Consider the following 16,317-nt stretch of genomic DNA (forward strand, 5'->3'; position numbering starts at 1 on the left):
GTCCAAGATTATTGCATGTATATAGCGATGTGCATGCACGTGTGTGCATGTGTGGCTGCTTGTACTAGACCGGACTGATGCCGATTTATAGTGCTAGCCCAGTGAGATCCCAATATAACATGAATATCCCACTCAGACACAGTATACTGAATCCGAGCCTTGTTTTAGCGCCTTAATGCCAAGCGCCAGACAGGGTAACAACAAGTCCCATCTTTTAATGTCTTTTGGTATTATGCAGCCGGGGATTGAACCCCGGATTTCAAACAACCAAGCAATTGACTATAGATTGTCTATAATCAAACAAACAATTCTACCCCCTTTATCAACCCTTAGATTGTTTTCTTGAGGTGGTTTATTCACTGCTTAGTACTTAGAATCAAACAATTCAAATCACAACCCCATGATGCCACACATATCAAGATATCTGACCCACAATGCAACACACATATCTGACTCACATTGCAGCACACATCAAGATATGTTACCCACAATGCAAAGATGTGAGGTGATGTGAAATGAGGCTTAATGTCGCATCGAGTATTATAGCACTTATATAGCGATGTGCATGCGTGCATGCGTTTGGGCTGTGTTTCTGCATGGCTGTTTGTACTAGTCCTTACTGATGACGGTTTACAGTGCAAGCACACTAAGATACCATGCCGCAGTTTAACATGAAAACCTCACTCATCTTTTAACATCTTCAGGAATCACACGGCTGGGAATTGAACCCAGGACCTTCCGCTCTCCGGTTGGATGGTCTACCACTGGGCCATGGAGGCGGTCGAATGACTCAATGAAAATTAATATCAATGCATGACTCAAGTAATTGGACCAAACTCAGCCTATTAAATATGTCAAAAGTCTTGATATAGTTGCATCCTCTTTTATCCAGGGTATTATATCTCTACTTTATGATAAATACCCTGGATCCATTTTCCACCATAACCTGGTTTCAAAGCTATTAAAGACTCCATCTTTCTCGTCACCAACTTGGCACAGTCTCTCTCTTCCATGTTTGTCTGCCATCTTGATATTTTAGGATAAATTCCACATTTTATTTATACCATATTTTTGTGTTTTTTTGTATTAACGCCGCACTCAGCATATATTCCAGCTATATGACAAGCGATTGATATGATGAACATCGATCCACACAATTGTGATATGATGACATGCATCAACCATGTCAGCGAGCCTGACCACCCGATCTCTAGCCGCCTCTTACGACAAGTATCATCAACTTTTACGGCAAGCATTGGTTGCTGAAGATCTATTCTACCCCGGATCTTCACGGGTCACATGGTAGTTTATGATTACATAATTACACAGAGACGATGTCTCCATTTCACAAGGTGCACTAATTTCACTGTCTACAACTAGGGGCAGTGGTGTAGCCCAATGGTTAAAGCGTTCCCCCATCACGCCCCAAACATGGGTTCAGTTCCCAGCATGGGTGCAATGTGTGAAGCCCATTTCTGCCATGATATTGCTGGAATATTGGTAAAGGCGGCGTAAAACCATACTCACTTATTCACTCTTGTCCATGATGAGAACAGCAGTTTAGCATAAATCTAATTTGAAACTCGTGGCAATGTATGATGAACCATCTATACACTTAATCGAATCAGAAGAGTGTATGAATAAGCTTTAGTTAAAAGATGCTTTCCTGAGAATTAAGACAAGGAAATCCTTATTTTGTTGTCCTTTAAATGTTTTCTGAATATGTCGCTGAGGATGCAGTGTTCCTTAAGCTAGTCTTAACTTGTACAGCATTACAAATTCAATGCACAATTTTGTGGCGAACATGCAAATTTGCAATTATTTTTTTAGGGCCACCGATCAATAAGCCACAAATTTGCAATTATTTTTTTAGGGCCAGTGTTCAATAAGCCAATCTTCGTAAGTTTTTAAAGCGTTTGCCCTTCATACTGAAGACCCAGGTTCGCTTCCCAAATATGTGTGAAGACCATTTCTGGTGTTTCCCTCTGTGATATTGCAAAAACCAGTGTAAAACAATACTCACTCACTCTTAAGTATTGCTAATGTGATTTTTTACTTCTCAATACAAGTAAGATAACATTCAGGTCAGCTTTTTGAAAGGCCTTTTTGCCTACAGCTAATAACATTCAACCAGCTGAATTATTCACTTGTGGAACCATGAATTAATAATGTCCTTCTGTGATATTGCAAAAAGCAGTGTAAAACAATACTCACTCACTCTTAAGTATTGCTAATGTTACAATTTCATCAAACACTTGTGAGAAGGTAGTCCACTTTGAATTGTATTTAGGTAAAATCATGGCGTGTCAGCTTATTGTTGAGGGAAACCTAGAGTGATGCTGGTCATAGATCTTTACCATGACATTAACATTTTGGCATTAATGTGATGCCGACAGACAGAGAATTGGAAGGACTAGGCACTGTCACTGTGCAATGCAATGAAGCCATTCGAGACCTTTTGGTGGACATTATAAATTCATGGTTCCGCAAGTGAATAATTAAGCTGGTTGAATGTGAATAGCTGTAGTGAAGGCAAATAGGCCGCGCAAAAAGATGAGCTGAATGTTATCTCAGTTGTCTTCACACATTCTTATTAGGGTGAAAAAATGTCTTCACTTTGCAAGTAAGTGTTTAATACTTTCCAAGATTTTTTTGAGAGGCATTTAGTAGTGTGAGTAGTATAAGATATATGGATGAACAACCTCTTTATTACAACTAGGAGCACCAATTCGGTGTAGGTTCTAACACTGTTATCTCTCTCTCTCTCTCTCTCTCTCTCTCTCTCTCTCTCTCTCTCTCTCTCTCTCTCTCAGGATATTACCATCTGTCACAAAGCAATTAGCTAAATCTGATTATAATGCTATCAGAACAAGCCCATTATTATCCGGTCATGAGAATGAAAAACAAGCTGGTTGACATAAAAAAAAATGGATTGTGGATACTTTCATCCATAAAATGCCCAAATTAACAATCACATTAAGAAGCTGATCACCTTATGGAGACTCACATACCATGGTTCATATCGATTCATGAATAAGCACATCGCATCTAGTAAATGTGATTATAGTGGTGGCCATTTCTTTGTTGTCCTGATTTATAACAAGACTCACCAGGATAATATGGCCGATAAAAAGATCATCAGTGTGACAGGTTTAATGGTCACTTGAACCATTCTTATTCTAATATATTCTTCTTTGGTTTCTAAATACTGACTTACCAAAAAAGGAAGCTTATTTTTCCATCAAAATATAGTTCAGGGCCCACTTGCACAAAGCGATCTTAGAGCTAAGATGATCGTAACTCCCATACTTTAACATAGGCTTACAATAGTCGTAGCACTAACATCGCTTTGTGCAAGTGGGCCCTGGTTCATATTGGTACCCTTATCTATCATCCTGAAGCTGCACTTTTGGGCGTATCCTGATGTTGGTTGGTTGGTTGGTTGGTTTGTTGTTTAACGCCGCACTCAGCAATATTCCAGCTATATGACGGCGGTCTGTAAATAATCTAGTCTGGACCAGACAATCCAGTGATTAATATCATGAGCATCGATCCACGCAATTGGGATCGATGACGTGCATCAACCAAGTCAGCGAACCTGACCACCCGATCCCGTTTGTCGCCTTTTACGACAAGCATAGTCACCTTTTACGGCAAGCATGGGTTGCTGAAGACCTATTCTACTCCAGATCTTCACGGGTCCGTATCCTGATGTCTAGCAATCAGGAACGACTGAAGTTTTGAAGGATGGGTAGGACATTAGTGCCATGCAGAAGTTTGAAGAGGTCACAACATAAAAATAAACAATTCCGACCCATTTGGATTTTATTAATTGTGATGAGATACGATACGATATGTATGACGATGTGCTCTTATTTGTGGTGCGTCATAGACAGGACGGCCAAATACCTGGCACACTGATGATTTACAGTTGTCAGTGTCAAGTATGGCACAACAAATGAAAATACCGTATTCGACGTAATAAGCGCCCTGCTCTAATAAGCGCCCACGGCGATATTTGCTAATATATTGGCAAGTGAACAATCCCAGTTAGCACCCCTTCCGATTTATCAATATACACATGACTTATTTATTCATGTATGATACGCAATCGTGTGTTATATGCACCATTAATTATGGGCAATTAAATTCTGTAAAAATATATCTGTCGTATAACAGTTCAGACTGTCAGCATACAGCATAAACCATGAAATTTATCTTTCAATTCTGTTTTTTCCACCAAAGTAATATTCTAATAAGAGCCCATTATTTCTAATTTTGAGAGCACCCTGGGCGCTTATTACGTCGAAAACGGTATGTATGTTTTCAATATTAACTTGCACTACTGATTTGTGTTTAGTACAACAGTTATTGAAGCAATCATTTAAGGTCAGAATCGATATTTTTTACTCAGTGTGCGACTGTGATCGAGAAGTAAAAAATCGCGATCCACCGATGCATCTACACTACAGTTTAACATAAATATGCCAGGCCAGGTAACAACAAGCCCCATCTTTTATCATCTTTAGGTATAACATGGACGAGGGTCGAACCCCTCACCTTTAGCTCTATCAACTAGAACAAGGAGGTGTAGAAATAATAAAAAACTAACTGTTTGATTGGCACTCTAGAAGTAGTGAGCAAGTACGAAAACATGCAAGTGTATCACTGCAGCTTCATAAAGGCGCATGAATCTACATCAAAACATTGCTATATGTATTAAACAAGAAGTTGTCATCCATAGAGCTGTACGTTTTCTTACTTTATCACAAAGCAGGCCTGATCAACACAAGGATGGTGGGAGCATGACACTGATAAATCACATTATTTCGGATGAATTCTACCGATCTGGCAATCCCATTACATGCCTTGAGACAGCTCAAGGCTGCTTGCTGAACATAATACAAATATCAAATTCAAACTGAATTGCTATAACTGTGACAGTAACTGTGTGAAAAAATTATTCAAAAAAATCTATGAAAGGGAAAGTGAATATTGTGTTCTTCCACAGGTTAAGATACACCACCTAATTTAATTGAAACTTTGAGCCAAAATATTATTTTTTACAAACATCTTGCAACAATTCATTTTTCATGGCAAACATTTCGAAGTCGGAAGCATAATTTATCAGACATTCCACGTAAACATGACTGTCACACATAACGACCATCACATATTCATCAATATAAAACGTCAACACCAAAGAATAACCAGTCTTGATTATCCAACGAAACAGATTCCAGTGGGCGTATAAGGCAAAATAGCGGTGAAAAATACATGACTGGTTCACTGAAAATCAGTGATGACACCAGGTGTTCGGGGAAATGGAAGGCATGTCTTGCCTGGGATAATGAGAACCTATTTGGCCCAAGAATACCCGAAGTGTTAAAAGATGCCACAGGCCAAAATATAACTAGAGGTGAAACAAAATAGCAAGGTCATGACATGAGACGTATCATGATACATGGGTCACGATACAATACGTATCACGATACGCATATCTACATCAAATTGCATGGAAACGTCTTGATTACAAATATTCCAGAGTCACACAACTGCAGCTTATTTACTGCCTTTTTCCTGGGTGCCGTTGTACAGAGCGATCTTAGCCCTAAGGTGATCATAACTCCAATACCTTAACATAGACTTAAGACATTCATAGTGCTAAGGTTGTTTTGAACAACGGCACCCTGATCTTTAAAATGAATACATCACCAACAGCTTTTCTGAAACTTACAATTACTGCTTTACAATCATAAAAACATCATGCACCTAAACATTTCTTGACATAAAACATAAACATCAACAATTTCCCTCCAAATAGAAAATGGTTCAAATACTTGTGATCAATGTAACCCTTTTAGCTTAACATAACTTCCACAGTTTCTAATGGGCCTCAACAGCATTCCGTTACCACATACAGCCAAGTTGGAAATCAATCGCAATGCTGCAAGTTGCTTCGGGGGAATTCCTATATGACATAATACTGACTTCTAAATCAATATCCTCGAGACTTCCCAAACAAAGATCCATACATTGTCAGATAACCTGCAACCTCTAGTTTCTCTGACCAAGAATTCAGGGACGTTTCACAAAACCAACAGCAATCTATTCATTCCGAAGAGGATCGGTATAAGAAAATAGGCGGCCATTGTGTTTTCCGTTGGGACTTGGGTAGCAGGCTAGGTACGAGCTGTGAAATATTGGTTGTCACCCTGAATATTCATAATGATAATCAGAACTCTCAAATTGATGATTCATATAAGGGTGACGCTATTTTTCAGGGCATTATCATTTGCAGAAGCCCGAGGTCTTCCATTAACTGCCCAACGAAGGAGTGCAGTTGAAAAGACGTAGGGCTTCTGCAAATGATAATGCCCTGAAAAATAGCGTTACCGTTTTCATAGTTAAAATGGATAGAATTTGTTACCAAATAAAAATGAACAATATCTGTTTTAAATCGTTTAGTCACTATTCAACGTCACCTTTCCCTATCCCTATGATGTCACCTAACAACAGGCGTGATAATGGCCCGTCGTCAAGTAATATGAGGGCATTATCAAGTTACAGTGGCCTGCTCATTTCTGGTAACATGCGGGCGTTTTAATGATAATTCTATCAATTTTAGCTATAATTGATAATAATAGAGGTTTTGCATAATTCTGATACTTCTGACGCATGTTCTGCTGACAGGAACCCACAGAGTCCTGCTGCAGGATTATCACTTCATGAACAGAGGCCTTGAATTTGTTTGCTGTTTAACGCCGCACTCAGCAATATTCCAGCCATAAGACGGCGGCCTGTAAATAATCAATCGCTTATAGCAATATTCAAGCAATATCACGGCAGGGGACATCAGAAAGGGGCTTCACACATTGAACCCATGTTGGGAATCGAACCCAGGTTTTTGGTGTGACTAGCAAATGCTTTAACCAAAAGGCTGTTCGACCGCCCCTCCAAGGTATGAGGTGAGGTGAGGTGAGGTGAAATTTAACGTCGCGTCCAAGATTTTTGCACTTATACAGCAACGTGCATGTATGTGGGTGTGTTTGTGTGGCTGCTTTTACTAGTCTGGACTGATTCCGATTGATAGTGCTAGCTCACTGATATACCATGCCGCAGTTTAACATGAATACCCCACTCAGATACAGTATACTGACTCCGAGGCGACCAGTCCTTATTTTAGCCCCTTAATGCCGAGCGTCAGACAGGGTGACAACAAGTACCATCTTTTAACATCTTTTGGTATGATGCGGCCGGGGATCGAACCCCGGACTGTCTGCTCTCTGGGCAGACACTCTACCACCACGGTGGCGGTCCTCCAGGGTATGAACATAACAGTGAGTGAGTGAGTGAGTTTGGTTTAACGCAGCTTTTACAAGTATTACAGTTATATCACGTCATATCAGCTTAATGTGGGTGGAAAGCCTGAAGTGATGCAGGTCTCAGACGTTAACCACTTGAGTGAAACCCACGAGCACGGGTATGGTGCTGACAAGCCTGGAAACATAATTGGGGCGAACCAGGATTCGAACCCACAATCATAGGTTTCTGGCGTGCCCAAGGGACGCAACTCTGCACAGCGAATCGCGGCGCCTTAGACGACTGGGCCACCCGTGTCCCCAAACATAACAGAACAGAGATATAATTCACAAGGTAATCAAGGAAATGGAAATAAGCCAAGGGATACTGCTGTAAATTTCTCTTCACATCAACAATAAAGAGAATTGGATCCCCTGTAGCAGATATGTGACTCTAAATGATGAAGTTCATCATGTTTCAGTGCCATCATAGTAGGGCCATCCCTGCTAGGCAATTTCAATGTCATAATGTCCACTGAAACACAATGTGACATTAACACCTGTTTTATACTGCGCATACTGGGATTCAACAATAAACGATACAGCTTGAGTGAGTTAACATTTCTATCACCTATCTGTTTATTGAAACACACGAATGAAACTATTACAAGAGGTCACACCAGGTTGTACTAGTTTATTTATGTTGAAAGAGACAGTAAATGTGTTGGAGTTTTGTTAAGACTTTCTGGTTGTCGGAATGAAAAAAACACAACTTTTCATTAATTTTTTTTCACATTTCAATATTGTAATTCACACATTTTATTTTTTTAAAAGTCTTGTTTCACAGGCATTACAATTGACACAACATTGATAAATATGTTTGGCTGGGCCTGTGTTCATTAATTAATTGCCGTTGATAATGGAATATGTCACTTTGAATAGGGCAATTGTCACAGGTTTCATCTATCATGCAATGAGTATTAATACAGCCCTACTCCAATATTCAAACCAATAAGCTAACAAAGACATATATTTTATTGGTACCAATATGATACATATTTGATTTTGTTTTGCAAATATTTATTAATAATATATTTGCTTCAGTTGACTTTTTGAGGGTGGAAAAGGTAATGGCACATTGATTGTGGAGATCTATTGAATGTTGGTCACGTTTTTGAAACACCCCTTTTTTTATTTAGAAAGCCATAATTATATATATGAAACTAATATTAATATGATGCTGGCCAGTATATAATGGAGTCTAGACCAGACAAAATGGTGATCAACATTGTGAGCAATAGGGCTGGGACAGGTAACTCGGGTACCCGGGTCGGGTGGGTACTGAGAAGGACCCAGGTACCCACAGGACTACCCGGACCCGTGGTTAGTCACGTGATATATTGTTTAATGACAAAAATTAACTCTATGGTTACACTACAAGTCACTAATTTTTTTCTGACTATGCACCCATTCCTTCTGATTTTTCATGTGGTTGAATAAAGATATAACTTAATTCAACTTCAGTGTATGAATGACCAGATTGTTCAATATGTGTATCTGAATACATTTTGCCAGGGCTATGCTGAAGACATTCCCAATCAGACATTTTGAGACATCTCCTAAGATCTACAGTGGGTACCCTGGAAGGATCGGGTAATAGGGGTGTGGGTACCCAGGTAGTAAATTTGGACTCGTCCCAGCCCAAGTGAGCAACAATCACCGTCATCGGGGTACGATGAAATGCAATCATCCAAATCACGAGGCCTGACTATCTGTTCTATTAAGTCACCTCTTACGACCAGCATAGGTTTCTGGGGACCAATTCTAACCCTGATTCCCCACTTGGTCTAGCAGTTAATGATCTTCCTAATTACACAGAGACAATGTACGAGTTCCACAAAGGGTTCTATTTACAAGACCCTTGAAGATCCGGGGTAGAATAGGTCTTCAGCAACACATGCTTGCCACAATAGGCTACTATGCTTGTCGGAAGAGATGACTAACAGGATCAGGTAGTCAGATTCGCTTAATTGACTCATGTTTTTGCATTGATCAATGCTCATGGTGTCAATCAGTGGATTGTCTGGTCCAGTCTTGATTATTTAGAGACCGCTGTCATACAGCTGGAATATTGCCGAATGCGGCGTTAAACAACAAACAAACAAACTATTTACAATGTCAAACGCCTACATTGTGAGTAGGCAAGAGACTGTGGACATTATAAGTCCTTGTAAGAGCAAGTAAACAGCTATGCTTGACAGGGATGCAAAAAGCTCTGTCCGAACACAGAAAAGGTTGTAGCTGCAGAACAGATCCAAGCCTGACTACAGGGACACTGCAGCCTGATTGTCATGTCCAGGCAACAGGGGATAATGGCTAATGGCTCCCTATTGTCACTGACTGTCCCTGGCTATTCTTTTCAAACAAGTCGGCCCAAGCCGTCATTCTGCCTCTCTTCATCAGCTATACCAAGCTACAGTTAATTTCCGTGCGACGGACAGGTACCACACATTTACGCCTGGATTTCAAAGCCAGCAGCTGAACCATCTAGGTCCTATAGCCAGTGTGATAGCACTCATGATAAATCAATATATTACCTAAACAGTTCAATTTCACCACAACAGTGCTTTCAAAGAAACTAACCAGTGGAAATGTCATTAAAGCAACATGATTATTTAATAGGTAGCATAAATCATCCACAATACAGTTCACTACTTGCAATATTGTCACATCATATAAAGTCAGCATCTGTCCCATACTCTGGAATACACAATGCAGGGCTGCTTGGGCCATATAGGAAATTGAAAAATCAATTATTTTTTTCCAAGTCATATACAGTAATCAAGTTAATTCAAATCATAAAATGTTATACAATTTTTTTACTATCACCAAATCGGTGATCAATCAACATGAAACACCTCAAATCAGTTCTGTAACACGATACAGGATGGTAAGTTCTTCAGTTGAACAACAAACTACTAAAGTATACATGCCTAGTTTTTATCTTTCTTGAATAAAAATCAGGATACTAACTTAACTAGTGCCTCACAATCGATATTCTGGAACATCCATATAAATCAGGAATTTATCTCGACCTCCTCAGAGACCAATATTCAGTACCAAGTCTGCAGCGAATGTCAGTGAAAGTTCTTACGCTGGAAGAAAATATGTACCAACATAGTTCAAACTAATGTTATGTTATTAAAAAAGAGACTTGGCTATCACTGACAAGACCAGTATAGAAGGAGTGGTATTAATACTTAGTTTCACACATTTGCATTGAATGCAATGTTAAAATACATCTGAATTGAGAAAAATAACTTTTTTTAAATCTAATTTGGAACAAAATAATATCTTCTTTCCCAGTTTGCCTGCAAAGGGCATTTAGTTGAGAATCCGAGATAAATCGCTGTGACTACCACAGAACAACTTTGACATAAAGATGGATCAATGAGACAACATGAGCACAAAGAAAACAAGGCCATAAACTGTACCTACCTGACTGTGCCCCAGTATATATGTCCCTTCGGTCGCCATGGTTCCCTGAATGATACACTTTACACCTTGTGGTCACGTTTGTATACTATTCCCATCTGTTTCCAACTGTACAAAGAGACAAGCAGACGTCACCTTCAATGCCCAATTTCACCCGCCTACGTCCAACTGTACAATCCAAAACAGTAGAACGTGTATCGGACTGGCAAAGAAGATCACGCAGATCACTGAAACAGGACTCCTGATATGATCGTCAAGAACGCTGGAACCTACACTATGATTGTAACATGAAGACACGGAGTGTTAGCGTTATTGACATGGACACATCGTCTGCTGTTGCTCTGATATACTAATGATGGCCCTAACACAGAGGTAGAACCACACGTGTGCTGTACTACTATTGATTAATTTTCTCAATCGCTTCACCATCTGCCAGTCAACTCCAAAACATCGGATGAACGACCGTCAATGAAAATCTTCCAGTTCTACCACATCTCCTAGCATCTCAATGTCGTCTGCTACCAATGCCGTCTGCTCGCACTGCAGTCTGCTTGCTCTGCTAGGCGTCTGCTTATTGAATGGTGGAGCTGTAAACCTTCCTTCCAAGTCACAGACAAACTGCTTCATCTAGCATCTAAGTAGCCACACTGCCTGTCTGTTCGGTGAAATAAGGTCCAAGCTTCTCTCACTCAACCTGTCAAAGGAAAACTGAATTGAGATTTCATGAATTGTTAATGCATTCAAGTCTAGCTGACCCATAATTCAGCAGTCGTGAATAGCCTGCATAGAGAGAGGCACCTTTGTGGGGAATCAATTATTTCAAACGAAGGCAATATATGTCACTTGCTTAGATATGTTGTAACAAATAATTGCTGACAGCTTAATTGGCTGTTCATGCTCTCATCAGGCTGGGATCTGATCCAACACGGTAATAGTTGATGAAGCTACTGTTATTGTATAATGTTGTTTTGTCGCAGTTGTTAAGGAGAATATTTGATAACAGATAATATTGGATCAATTACTAGAATTTTTCCAGTCACATAAAAACATATACAGATCTAAAATATTCATAATTTCATACATATTAAGTACTTGAGGATAAATTTAAAAATCAATTTGCAAATGTCATAAAATATGCATAGAAATGAAGCCTTGCAACTGTTATGTGTTATCAATATTAGAAGGGCATGTTCCGAGCTAGCGAAGCCTGACTTACATTAATTCATGTGTTCATGTGAGTCCACATGATTTTTGATTTGATTTCAGAACAAAAAACGGTTTATTATCTATTAGGCTGTCCAGATAAACAGTGAGTGAGTGAGTTGGGCTTACACTGCTTTGAATAGTATTTCAGTTATAGCACGGATTTCCAGCTTAATGTGGGAGGAAAGCCAGAAGTGATGCAGCTCTACTCCAGCTCCACTAACATGCTATGACATAACTGGAATACTGTTCAAAGCTGCATAAAAAAAAAACCACACTCACTCACTCACTCACTCCACAATGTTCTGCTTCCTCGTGATTGTGAACCAAACAGTTTAAAACTTTATTTTTCTTTGTTGTTTAACGCCGCACTCAGCAATAGTCCATATGACGGCGGTCTGTAAATAATCAAGTCTGGACCAGACACTCCAGCGACTGACATCATAAGCATCGATCCACGCAATTGGAATACAATGACATGCATCAACCAAGTTAGCAAGCCTGACCACCCAGGCCCATTAGCATAGTCACGTTTTACAGCAAGAATGGGTTGCTGAAGACCTATTCTACCCCGGATCTTCACGGGCCAGGGAAACTTTAAAAGTTAAAAAAAAACAGGCAATGTTGACACAGTGAAATTGAGTCGAGATTTGCAGTAAAGCAAATGCTATGTTTGCTAGAGTAAATCTGCAGAGTAGGGCTGGTACGGGTAACTTGGGTACCAGGGTTAGGTGGGTACTGAGTAGGACCCGGGTACCCACAGGACTATCCGGACTCGTGGTTAGTCATGTGATATATTGTTTAATGACAAAAATAATCTTTAACTCTTTGGTTACACTACCAGTCACTAATGTTCGCATTTCTTTCTGACTCTGCACCCGTACCTTCTGATTTTTCATGTGGTTGAATAAAGATATAACTTAATTCAACTTCAGTGTATGAATGACCAGATTGTTCAATACGTGTATCTGAATACGTTAGCCAGGGCTATGCTAAAAAATTTCCCAAAAGGACATTTTGAGACATCTCCTGAGGCCTAAAGTGGGTACGTAGGTAGGGTAAGGTAGGGTAGGGTAGGGTAGGGTAGGGTAGGGTAATAGGGGGGTGGGTACCCGGGTAGTAAATTTGGACTCGTATCAGCCCTACTACACAGACTGTCAAAATAAATACAATAACACATGATGAAATTGCATTTGACAGTTGGGCCGGCAAGAATAAATGTCACCCATCCAGACAGAACTGTCACCAGCCACAGGACTGCCGACTGACAGCTATTTTGGACAATGTTCCTAGTTGCTTTTGGAAACTTCAAACTTTCATGAATTACTCTTGCCCGTCCTAAAAAATTAACTGGATATCAACTCAAAAGATGTGACAGAAGACTTACTCCGCTTTCTGAACTGACAGGTGTTGAATAATCAGCTACACCTCTGCTACGTTACAGTTCTTGACACTGTCTGTAGATAGGAAAATGAAACTGACTGTAGATACCGTAAATCTTGAAATACACGTGAGCGTGAATTAAATGCGAAAAATGTGCATTTTGAAACTTTGCATTTATGTCTCCAAAGTGACTATCCACAATGAGACGGACTCACTGCACAATTTGGATAGTGGAAATACCAACTTGAATATAAACACAAACACGGTTTGCTGAGCAGCAGTTGTAACAAGTATATAACAATGTCAATTAAAGAATAGGAATTACACAATAGACATCCGGTAAGTTATCACTGCTGGGGTCAAGAGTTCTACCCACTCCTGTCGAACTGGACATCAATGACCACTCCAGTCAGTGAAATGGGTGTTTTTTAAACACGCTTATTGTTATTACAGAAGTGTTTTACTCAGTGCTAATAAGCAGTGCTATTTGCTGTTTGATTGGATTAAAGTAAGGATATGTATCATTCCCCTGGGGATGGGGTGGGGTGAGTCGCAATGATATTGAGTTGCATTTTTGGCTAGAGGTCAGCAGTCGTATTAATTTGGAGATGCATCAGTTTTAAGATTTACAGTATATGTATTCGACAAAAAAAAGACTCATAGGCAAGCAAACTTACATTACTAGATTAACAAATACACCTATCACCCCAAAAACTTTTCCTTCCCCCAAACCCCAAACCCTTCTCGCCGCCAGCACACAAACATCTGTGATGGGAAATAACAGAATCTAGTTTGTGACCTTTCATGTCCTACTTTACCGTTACACTATATCTGAAGTTTGCTCTGTCAAGCACGCCCCATTCAAACCTTCACTTGAAGTGAAAGGATAGCACTTCCCTCCCTCCCTGCACAATGAATCCAAGAAAGAAATATGGCAATCGGTACTCTGCTGTAATAAATTGAGTCACTGCATTTTTATCATTAAATATATATATAATTTTTATATTTGTTCCTCTTTTGGGGTTAAAAACGAAGGAAAATTAGTAATTAGGCTGTTATGGCCTCAAGATAAAATAGTTTACCTCTTGAAGACCGGAAGGTCAGTAACATGGAAATAACTTGAATACATTCTATGGCATTTTATTGGACAACCAAGTTATTTGTTTGGCACTTCTGTTTCCACAAACCAAAATGAAATTAGATCACCAATTATCGGTCTACTGTTTCCTGATTGGATGACAGTGGGGTGGTGGATAGGGATGAGTTTTTTTTGTTTGTTTGTTGTTTAATGCCGCACTCAGCAATATACCAGCTATATGACGGCGATCTGAGCATCGATCCACGCAATTGGGATCGATGACATCCTTCAACCAAGTCAGTGAGCCTGACCACCCCATCCCATTAGTTGCCTCTTACACCAAACATTGTCGCCTTTTACGGCAAGCATGGGTTGCTGAAGGTTGCTATGCCTGATCTTCACGGGTCTTATTCTTGGTCTAACAGGACTACGCCACTAACCTTTGACCTCACTAAAATGGTGCCTGTCACCTGGAAAAGATGTCCAATCCACCGAGAGTGGGTATGGTACTGACAGACCAATGTGTGTATTCAGAACCAAACTGGGATTCAAACCTATAACTAGTCTACCTCACAAAGCAGAGGAATTTGGGATCATCTGTTCCCCATAAACTTGAAATAAAAATCGTGGTAAGAAAAAAGAGGCCAATGCCAACCTTTTTCATGTTCCACAAACACTTCCATGACACATTATCTCTTTCTATTTGTGGATTAGAAGCCAGTGTTTATCAAAGCCTAGATTACAGTATAAATGCCTTGGTTGTTATGAAGCCAATCATGTTGCACTCTCCTACCCAGAGTTAGTTGCGGCTAGGCTTGTATCTCTGCTAAATCACATCTTACACAGTCCATTCAAGATATTGCATATATTTTTCATCTGCACATTTAGATGGGCATATACCATGAAATGTTTAACTTTTATTGGGAAAATATCCTGAAACGTGAAAAACTATTTCCATTTGCGTATTTATCATTGGTTCTAAGGCTCCATGTTTGTTTTGTATGTTTGTTTGTTTGTTTTGTTTGTTTGTTTGTTGTTTAACGCCACACTATTCCAGCTATATGACAGCGGTCTGTAAATAATCAAGCCTGGACCAGCAAATCCAGTGATTGACATCATGAACATTGATCCACGCAATTGACATGCATCAACCAAGTCAGCGAGCCTGACCACCCAATCCCGTTAGTTGCCTCTTACGACAAGCATAGTCGCCTTTTATGGCAAGTATGGGTTCCTGAAGACCTATTCTACCCTGGATCCTCACGGGCCTTATGGCTCCATGTACTGTCATCAAAGTCATACAGAGAGCTAGCGTTATGGTCACTTTTATGTGTAAAGCAGCAGTCGCATATATATATATAATAATACAAAACGTGTAAAGGGCAACAAAGGCTTGTAATGGACCCGTCTATTCTTATTTTAGAACCATTGCGTTTGTTTACAACAAGAGAAAAGTCCAGTCACGTGATAAGCCTACGCCCATGGTGTGGTCACCGGAGCAGAAACTTCTCTTGCGGAACATGCCAAGCAAGCTCGGGGGTTATCGGTTATTGTTTGCAAACAATGCGTCAGAATCATTGACAAACTGGCCCTTTAACTAAGCTCAAAGCACAAAATATATCTACAATGGAACTCACCTTAACAGCTTCACAATAACAAAGCTCAGAGATAACATGAACAGTTACTGTATTCGACGTAATAAGCGTCCAGGGAGCTCTCAAAATTAGAAATAGGGGGCTCTTATTAGAATATTATTTTGCTAACTATAACAGAGTTGAAAGATAAATTTCGTGGTTTATGCTGACAGCCTGAAATGTTTATATATGACAGATATATTTTTCCAGAATTAATTGCCCC

The 16,317-nt window shown here is 39.7% G+C and overlaps 1 protein-coding gene across 1 annotated transcript in view; it reads right to left on the minus strand.

Annotated features, from left to right (window-relative positions):
- The window catches only part of LOC139470120 (putative sodium-coupled neutral amino acid transporter 11), a 130,955-nt gene extending 119,479 nt beyond the window's left edge, over window positions 1–11,476 (minus strand). Inside the window, exon 1 of the mRNA XM_071252415.1 lies at window positions 10,800–11,476. Within this exon, the coding sequence (XP_071108516.1) occupies window positions 10,800–10,838 (39 nt within the window). The 5' untranslated portion in view covers window positions 10,839–11,476. The remainder of the gene's footprint in view (window positions 1–10,799) is intronic.
- Between the last annotated feature and the right edge of the window lie 4,841 nt (window positions 11,477–16,317).

The sequence above is a fragment of the Haliotis cracherodii genome, unplaced genomic scaffold, assembly GCF_022045235.1.
Source record: "Haliotis cracherodii isolate W230 unplaced genomic scaffold, xgHalCrac1.p SCAF_20, whole genome shotgun sequence".
Lineage (NCBI taxonomy): Eukaryota > Metazoa > Mollusca > Gastropoda > Lepetellida > Haliotidae > Haliotis > Haliotis cracherodii.